Source organism: Lepidochelys kempii, chromosome 5 (assembly GCF_965140285.1).
Source record: "Lepidochelys kempii isolate rLepKem1 chromosome 5, rLepKem1.hap1, whole genome shotgun sequence".
NCBI lineage: Eukaryota > Metazoa > Chordata > Testudines > Cheloniidae > Lepidochelys > Lepidochelys kempii.
In genome coordinates this window covers 34,913,735-34,923,121 of record NC_136384.1, presented here as the reverse complement: position 1 = coordinate 34,923,121, position 9,387 = coordinate 34,913,735, and the positions used below count along the sequence as shown (strand labels likewise).

Here is a 9,387-nt window from a genome sequence, read left to right as displayed (position 1 = left end):
AGTCCTGTTTGGAAGCTAGAAGAGCAAAGATGCACAAAAGTGAAAAATAATGGAAAGAGAAGTTAACCAAATCTTTCTGAGACTCAGAGTAGTGGGGTGAGTTTTGGGTGAAAGTTTATGTGAGGGGGACTGTTCTTATTTTATCTGAATCAGTTTGCATATCCCTGCTCAGGACTCAGATTCATCCACTCCAAGAGCTGTCCTGCTCTGTAACAAGACCTACTCCCCTTCAATTTTCTCAGTCTCATCTGCCTACTAAGTTGCAACATTCAGCATTTAACGTTTTTTTCTTAACCATTGCAAAGTTACAGAACATCCAAAAATTTGGGCATTGAAAGGTCCTATTCTATGCTATTCTGTTCCGCACTGCACTCGTCATTGTAGTATCTGAGTGCCTTAAGCAATGTGACTAACAGCTGTCATGTGTTTGCTCTCTCATCAGCTCTCCTGGGGGGAGAAGTATGCATACTGGAGTGTTTTGGTTTGGAATTTTTGTTATATATATACCTACACCCACATGTTGCTATATGTTTATGTTAGAGAAGACAAGGTTAACAACATAGGATAGGTGGCCACATACAGAGTTAGGGCTCGGTCCTGTTCCCATTAACTTTGATGGCAGCAGGATTTGGGCCTTAGAGGTTTGTTTAGTGATTATATTGATTTTTAACTCTTCTGGAGATTTTTCCTTTGCATCAAAATGTTTCTATCCCTCTGCTGACTCATCTGTCTTCCTGAGTTGCTGGCCTGTTTGCCATTTCTTGTCATAGCTCTGACAGTTGGAATAAACCTCAAACTGGGGGAGGAGTAAGGACTTTGGGCCTAATTCTCCTATCAGCTACCCTGGTGGGACTCAGGATTAACGCTGCCTAAGCTGATGAAGTGAGATCAGTGTGAAACCGGAGTAGGTGGGAGGAGAATCATTTTGCGCCTGTGTAGTCAGTGATGGTGAGGGACTGAGCTTTTCCCTGTGATCATTAGGTAATTTTAGGAAATTAAATTGATCATTTTCTGAAGTTTCTGGAGAGGGACCTACAAAATACTGGCTTCTGTCTGACTCATTTCGTAGGTTTAGCATTGATCTTTGAATGACAAATATATCTATCTAACTAAATGCTGATGAAACTGGTATTTAGTTTTTATGAGTATCCGTTCAGTGCAAAGCAACAAAAGTATCACTCACATTTTTTGGCTCTTATGTTAGCTAAAGGGCATAATCACATTTTCTTCTTTGAAGTAGCCATTCACTTACTTATTGAGAAGAAAGCAAGGACTTATTTTTTAAAATGAGCTTCCTTCAGCACTGGTACAGTCGGACATGATTTTTCACCTGGCCTCAGGAACACTATTTGTAGGACAAAGCGGTTCTGTAAGTGATATGTTCAGCCTCAGAACAATTCCTGTCCTGAAAGAAGGTATGTAACCGACTGAATTTTTTTGTTTTTTGTTTTTGGCAGACGTCCTTGAGCATTTGAGACGGATGTGAGAGCGTTTTTAGTCCTCATGCAAAACAACCAACTAAACATAACAGATTACATCAGCTCAGGCTTTTCAATTCCTGGATGGCAGCGGAGTGCTAATCCAACCTTCATCCTGGATTTCACAAACTAAAACAAGGGAGGCTGGCAGGAGGACAGCACGGTCGGACTGAGGAAATTGACGACGGCGAAGCATGTGGGCAACACACTGTATAAAGCTCATAAACTTGTAGGCTGATGTGCAGCTACTTCTTTGGATTCCTCATTGCTGCTTCTCTCAGCACAAAACCACAAGGCTGAATGTTAAACCTGCTTGAGCGTTTATCACTGTGAGACATGAAGAACTTCCTGTTTTTCACCATCCTCCTGGTACCAGTGCACATCGGAACTGCTTGGAGTGCAAAATATGCAGTTGATTGCCCTGAACCTTGCGACAGTAATGTGTGTAAAAGTACTTTGCGCTGTAAGCGAACAGTGCTTGACGACTGTGGCTGTTGCAGAGTCTGTGCAGCAGCCTTGGGGGAGACTTGCTACCGCACTGTCTCAGGTATGGATGGTGTCAAATGTGGGCCTGGGCTGAAGTGCCAGTTTTACACTGAGGAGGATGACTTTGGTGATGAATTTGGTATCTGCAAAGGTAAACAATATTCACTTGCATGCATCTACTACCTAAATTTATTGCTGGCATCCTGCTTGCAGAAAGTTAAAATTGAAAAGTGGGATTTTTCATTTCAAACAATAATATTATCCTTTGCAAAGAGGAGAGTGAAAAAATATCCTCTCATATTAAAAGAGATTCTCTTTCCGCTGTTTAAGGGTACTTAAAATGAAAATCTCTCTTCAAATTGTGAGATCTGTGAAGAAATATTTTGGTGGATTGAAACTTGGAAGGCCTGGGTACTAGTCTTGGCACTGCCATTGATTGGTTGTGGAAACGTGGACAAATTTTAAAAGCCCTCGTCCCGCAAGTAGATCGATGCTAGTGGATCTCTGAACCTGCATGGAGCTCCACTGGGCTTTGCACAGATACAGAGGTCCCCCCATGCATTGTAACTTGCAGGATCGGGGCTTAACATCTCCACCAGTAAAATGGGAATAATAGTACTACTCTACCTCACAGGGGTGTTGTGAGGATTAATTCATTAGTGTGTATGAGGTACTCAGATACTACAGGCATGAGGGCCCTTAGTTTACACAGTCTAATAGCATTACTATCAGTAAAAGACCTCAGGGGCCAAAGTCATCATTGATGTAATTTCACAGGCTTCAATAAGGTTATACCAGGAATGAAATGGCCCTGGGATTTTTAAAATCATCTGAATGATCAATATGCAATAACATTTTTCCAGTGGAACCTGCACATCGATTTCCTTCAGCACAGAGCAGAATGGTATCCCTTCATCAAATACATACACCAGTCACATTAAATAGGAGATTTTCTTAAATGAGAAAAAGTATTAAACTACAGAAAATTATGATGTACAAATTCCAAATAAAATAAATAAATAACCTAATAGGGCACAAATGCAATGAGTCAGTGTCTACCAAGAATTCCTTTGCCAGTGAAATTTGCATATACAGACTCTCTTCTGAAATAACGTCCACAAAACTTAAGAAATCTAGGTGGTGGTTAGATGTCTGTGAATGTGCTGAGAAAGAAATGAGCTAGGGCCAGATCCTGCAAAAACACATGTAAATGGATTCACATATAATACATACATGTAACACACAGAGAAATTTACTCCCATGCATGCTTGAGGAGCAAGCTCTTCATGTTTAAATGATTCCCAACCCAGTTTTATTTTCATGGACTATAAGTTTATGGTCTAAAGATCCTAGTTTAGGTGCAGTCAACTGTAAAAATGTATGTTACTGAGTTGGTTGATGCTAGTTGATTTTTAGTTTATTGATTAGATTGTAGTGCAAAATACCATCTATAATTTATACAAAAAAATACTTAAAATGAGTATATACTTTTGCTTGCTCATGAAAAGTTCTTTGTAATTGTACATTTAAGAATGGGTAAAAAGAAATGCTGAGGAACAGGAGTTCTGAATCTCTGGAGCAGGATGAGGTTATGCCACTGCAAGAATATGTAGGAACTCAGGGTGAAATCTTGGCCCCACTGAAACCAATGAAAATACTTCCATTGACTTCAAAACAGTCAGGATTTCACCCTTAGTTTTAAAACAATACTCAGGAGCTCTTTTCCCATAAATTCCTTTGTCCGATGTTGTATGAGTCTCATTCCTCATGCACTTTTTTCTCCTTCATCTCATCCTCTGACATAGTACAGTCTCCTTTTAGCCATCTGTGAATTTTAATATGAAAAGTACAGTGCTGAACAGGTATTGTACCGGTGACTGTTTGGTAGCAGATCATACTGCTAGCAGATGGGGGGATTTAAATATTTAAAATATATCATGAGATTCAGGATTCCTGAGTTTTGTCCTAAACTGTATCATTGACTCACTTTACAAACTGGTAATCTGAGGCTAAGTCACTTGTCCAAGATTTCAAAGCGTTAACCAATCTTTGTAAAGTTCTTGGAGATCCTTAGATAAAAAGTGTTATGTCAGTACATGGTATCATTATTATGATTATTTTAATACCAAATTAGAATAAACAGTACAGAGACCTGATGCTTTGCCCTTTTACTAGGTACTGTCGTTTTAATGTTTTTGTTATTTTTGTCATAGTGAAGGCCTGATCCTGCTCCCATTGAAGTCAATGGGAGTTTTGCAATTGACTTCAGTGGCAGCAAGATCAGGCTTTTATTGTGCATAAAATTCTAACAGTTAACAGAAAAAATTACTCCAATTTCTCAGGCCTTTAAAACCTGGACAAAAAATTGATAAACTCATAGATTATTCCACTATGGACTTGTGTGTGTTTATTATTATATTCTATATAAACTCCTATACCTCCCTCATCATTGCAGTATCTGAGCATCTTCCAGTAGTGCATTAAGCAATATACCTAACATCTGTCACATCTGTTTATTCTTTCCTTCATCTTCTCCCTTAGATGAGAACTGTGTGAGCAGTGTTTGCATCAAGAAGTTACATACCACCTTGACCCACAGTAATACATAAACTCAGTACCATGAGGTCTTTCAGGAATATTGCAGGAAACTGCCATATCTGTCACAGCGTTTATGTTAGAGAAGGCAGGTTGAAGAAGTGCATCTTGCACTTGGAGCAGAAGGTGGCAAGGTTTGTGATGGTCTTTATGTGCTGTGGAAGTTTGTTCCACAGTCTCAGACTGACCCCGGAGAAAGCTCTGTCTCTTATACAGATGAGCCTTTCCCCTACCATAGAAAGTTCCGTTGTGCCTGAGGTCATCCTGGAGCATTAGGCAACCTTTTAGATATGCTGGGCCCAGGCCACTGAGCCCCTTGAAGATAAGAATCGAGACTTGAGTACGCTTGCTCATAAATGGGAGGCTTAATTTAGGGTGGTAGTTGCTTAGAAACAATGTATCCAGGTTTCAGAGTAGCAGCTGTGTTAGTCTGTATCCACAAAAAGAAAAGGAGGACTTGTGGCACCTTAGACACTAACCAATTTATTTGAGCATAAGCTTTCATGAGCTACAGCTCACTTTGCATCCAATGAAGTGAGCTGTAGCTCACGAAAGCTTATGCTCAAATAAATTTGTTATTCTCTAAGGTGCCACAATTACTCCTGTTCTTTTTAATGTATCCAGGGTGAGTTTCTTTCTTTTTTAAAAAAACTTTTTAATAAGGCAAACTTACAATAAATCATTAACATACTGCATCATACATTATTTATTACTTGTTCAGGATCAAATTAATGTTAGAAGAATGAGTCTAAAGATTCTGACTTCTTGTCTGGGGAGCCCTCCTCTGAATATGCTAAAAAAGGGTGAGCAAATTTCTAAATACCTGTCCTCTTTTTGTCACTTTCACATTGGTCCATCACCAGGACAGTCCCTATTTTACTATATGACAATTCCATAAGAGGAGAGGTCACATATTTTCATTAAAGTGCAATACAAAGTGTTGCTGCTAACTATAAAAAATAAATTAATTTGTTGTTCCATTTAAAATGTTGATCCTTTTCCAGAGCATTAAGCAAGCAGGTCAGGGGATCTCTAGGAAGCTGGCATTTTGTCATAAGATGAATCTCTTCAATAATTTCCTCTCAAAACCTTCTTTCTGGACATAACCACCACATGTGCAAGTATCTTGCCCTTACCCCACAACCCCTCCAACAGACCATTTCCCTAGTAGCAAAAATATGCTGGATATTAATTGGAGTCAAATGACATCTATGCGGTAATTTACTCATATTGCAGATGTATATCCCCTGTCCGACATAAATCCTTCACCCATCTTTTCATCTGGGCTATTTTCTTAACATCTTTTCCAATCAAAATTTTACATATCTTACAAATTAAACCTTTTGTTCCAGCTTGCTCCTGGGTGAGCTTCTCAAATGTTGTTAAAGGTCTAGATAGAGCCGGCATGTATCTGGATTTCACAAATACAATGTTTGACTTTAAATATCGACAATTTAGGATCTTTACATTACTGCATATTTCCTTGTATAATTTCAAATCAGAATCCAGGAGCAGCTTCCAAACTGAGTCATCTCAGCACCTCCCCACAACAAATACTCCCTTTGATATTTCTTGGGGATAAATTCCTGACTAATGAAAGTAGCTGAAGGAGCGGGCCCACGGTGAATTTCAAACTATTGCATGTTGGAAGGAGGAAAGGAAGATTCCGTCTCTGAATGAGGTGTTGGCACCAGTTGCTCACGGCTGTCTTTCACAAGGCAGGAAGGGCATGGGTCAGATTCACAAGAAATCTTGGACTGAGATTCCTTTACAGTGTCTCGTACTTCTTTAGAAGTGAATGTTCTGCACTCCGGACATGCAAGAGGGTCTTTGTTGGCTGGCATAGGGGGAGCAGATACATGCTGTTTAAGAAGCCTTGCCAAATGAGCCTGAGCTTTTCAACAAAGTAGAATGATCATTCTTCACAACACTTTGTGCTGGGTTTTCTTGTGGGTTGTAGGCACTCAAGATTGATGAAGAGGTTTACCATGCTGGATAGCTCCTTTGGGCAGGATTTGGCAGCTGCAGTGGAGGCTGATAGGAAGGTTCTGTTGTCCTTAATACAGCCTCACCAGAGGCTGCAAATTGATTATAAATTTACGTAAATTAATATTGAGCCTGGCCTGGAAGTTTAAGAAATTCTGAAGTATTCCTGTTGTTAAGAGAGACTATTTGTGCAAATTGGATTAAAGAAAACATCAGATAGTACATATATTTTAAACTATACATCCAGTATAAATGCATACTTATGCTCAACATTTACATTGTCTTTAATTTGCAGTATAATGCTACAAGTTCTTCAGGGAAATGGTTATCAGGATACATTTTTAAATAAAATTGTGATTATTGCACATACTATTGGGGATGAAAGATGTATAATGGCAAATAAAGAATAACCATAATCAATAATAAGTGGAAACTATTTGAAACAAAAGTTGGCATTTCAGTATGCTTAAATCCCAATGAAAGTTCTTTTACTTTTAAGAACATATACAGGCAAGATATTAAGAAAACAAATAGCAAACCACTACTGGAAGGCATTCAGATACTACAGTGATGAGTGCAGTAAAAGAACCAGCATAGAATAGGAACTGCACCTTTTGGGATTACTTTGGTAAATAAGGCTTTTGAATTTGTCTTCTTTCAGAATGTCCTTATGGTACCTATGGAATGGAGTGCAGAAAAACTTGCAACTGCCAGTCTGGTATATGCGACAGAGTAACTGGAAAATGTTTGAAGTTCCCATTTTTCCAACTTTCTGCTTCAAAGCCGCCAAACAGACGAAAATTAATTTCACATACAGGTAAGACTTGACGGGGCACTTCATTTTAATTGCTCAACCAGCACATTGTGTATTGTGTATGTGTACACTGATGATGCTATGCAAATAAGTAATAATGCATGTTTTATTTTTCCCCACTGAGAGCTCACAGTAATGTTTTACTAAGCTTGCTACAGACAAAGAATTACATATAGGTGCATCTACATTAGGGAAAAGGGTGTAACTTTAGTTAGTAAATAAAATGTGTTTAAATCCTAGTTTGGAAAAGTCAGTTTGTAGTTATAAGCAGGTTAAGGTAAATTGTGGGGAGAAGGGGTAGGCCAGGTTTACCTCACCAGCTAATGTGTGAAAATTATAATAGCCTTGTCCACACATGTGTTAGCTAACACATGGTAATAAAATTGCCTTTTTTTCCAGTGGAGACCACGCTTTAGTGAACTTTACATGTTCTTTAATTCCACAGCAAACTGCTTTTTGTGTCAAATTAGCTAAGTTGCTCATCACTACACATCACATGGGAAAACTACTTTGAAATAATAAATTAACTGAGATTGAAAATTGAAAATGATTTTTTATAGTTACAAGCATTTATTCTATTTAAAGATTATACATTTAGCTAAACCTACCTTACATCAGATGTTTCCAGAGTTTTAAAGATTTACTGGGGATACGGGTGTATTTGGTTGGAGGAAGGAGAGATGTATCTTTGAGATACCCTGTTCTCATGAGCTTCCCATTTCTGTTTTCTCACCTATCTTTGATCCAAATGTCTTGCAGACCCAAAGTTTGAAGTAAATGGGAGCTTTATCATTGGTTTTAATGTGTCCAGGGTTTCACCCAGACCTTGAAACCTCTAATATTTACTCAGCACTTGAGACAGACCAATTAATGACAGTAATATATTTCATAATAGTTCATATGAGGATCCCAAAGGACTTTGCTTAATATTAATGAGTCTTCATGAGTCAGGTACATACTGTGGGCCAAATCCACAGCTAATGTGACCAGTATAAATTCACCTATTTTCATCAGCTGATGATCTAGCCCCGGTTGTTGTTATCAAGACACAGAGAGGTTAAGCAACTTGCCCAAGCTCACACAAGAAGTCTGGGCCAGAGCTGAGAACTGAACCTAGATCTCCTGGTTCTCTGTCCTGTGCTTATTAGCTCACACATCTTACAGGCTATAATTTTGGGGAAATAATGTAACTAGATTACATGTAATGTGGATTATCAACAGAGATTTTTCAAAAAAGTGTTTTCCAGCCTAGAGATGTAGATGTATAAAAACATTGTATTTAACCCAATTTATGTGATATTCACTTCTTTTTTTTTAACTTTCAGAGAATGACATGGCATCGGGGGATGGTAACTCTGTAAAGGAGGAATTTGTCAAAGAGAAAGTAATTAGCTCTCCAGTAATGAAATGGTTAAATCCTCGCTGATATTTACTTACATTGGTAGGACTTTCAAATGACCGCATTTCTCACACATTATTGAATATGCAACAACACACTTTAAAAACAAAGTACATCTATAGCATATGAAAATGTAACCTCTGAAGACCAATTGTGATTCTGTGCATCGTCAGAAAAAATGTTTACTTACAAAATAGACTGTACAGTTTATATGATTTTTGATATTTGTTTTGATAAGTATTTCAACACTGAAATGTATTATGGATTGCTGAATGTATAGTCATATTGAAAACCAGTACCTCCCCCCACCAGCATTTGAACAATGTGTAAGGGCCCATTCCTGCATTTCCCATGCAAGAAAATTCCTGTTGAATTCAATGGTTGTTTTGTGTGAGTAAAAGCTGCTGATGTGGAGCCAACGTTAGAGTGATGCAAGTTGACAAAAGCTTGGAAATGCAGAGTTAAAAACTGATGTCCTTGACTCACACCAGTAAGAATAATACTAATGTAAAGGGCACAATGGTGTGAATTCAATAAATCAACCTTAACTTTGAATATTTTGGCTTTTGTTAGTTTTGTGACAATTAACAAGGTGTAAACATTACTTTAAGCTAGCGGTTCTCAAACTG

The 9,387-nt window shown here is 38.2% G+C and overlaps 1 protein-coding gene across 2 annotated transcripts; it reads left to right on the top strand.

Annotated features, from left to right (window-relative positions):
• Window positions 1-1,760: 1,760 nt before the first annotated feature.
• Window positions 1,761-8,897, top strand: ESM1 (endothelial cell specific molecule 1). Of its 2 annotated transcripts, XM_073346172.1 has the most exons (3): window positions 1,761-2,115; window positions 7,207-7,362; window positions 8,685-8,897. In XM_073346172.1, exons 1-3 carry the CDS (start codon window positions 1,815-1,817, stop codon window positions 8,783-8,785), a joined length of 558 nt encoding a protein of 185 aa, XP_073202273.1. In that variant the 5' UTR covers window positions 1,761-1,814; the 3' UTR covers window positions 8,786-8,897. The 2 variants fall into 2 exon arrangements, with proteins under 2 accessions (XP_073202273.1, XP_073202274.1); XM_073346173.1 differs by lacking the exon at window positions 7,207-7,362.
• The last annotated feature ends 490 nt before the right edge of the window (window positions 8,898-9,387 follow it).

Excerpts from the sequence above, each read along its gene's own strand:
- ESM1 (XM_073346172.1), top strand. The coding sequence starts at position 1,815 with ATGAAGAACTTCCTGTTTTTCACCATCCTCCTGGTACCAGTGCACATC. Across the intron at positions 2,116-7,206 it reads TGAATTTGGTATCTGCAAAG|AATGTCCTTATGGTACCTAT; the intron begins GTAAACAATATT and ends GTCTTCTTTCAG. Across the intron at positions 7,363-8,684 it reads AAAATTAATTTCACATACAG|AGAATGACATGGCATCGGGG; the intron begins GTAAGACTTGAC and ends TTTAACTTTCAG.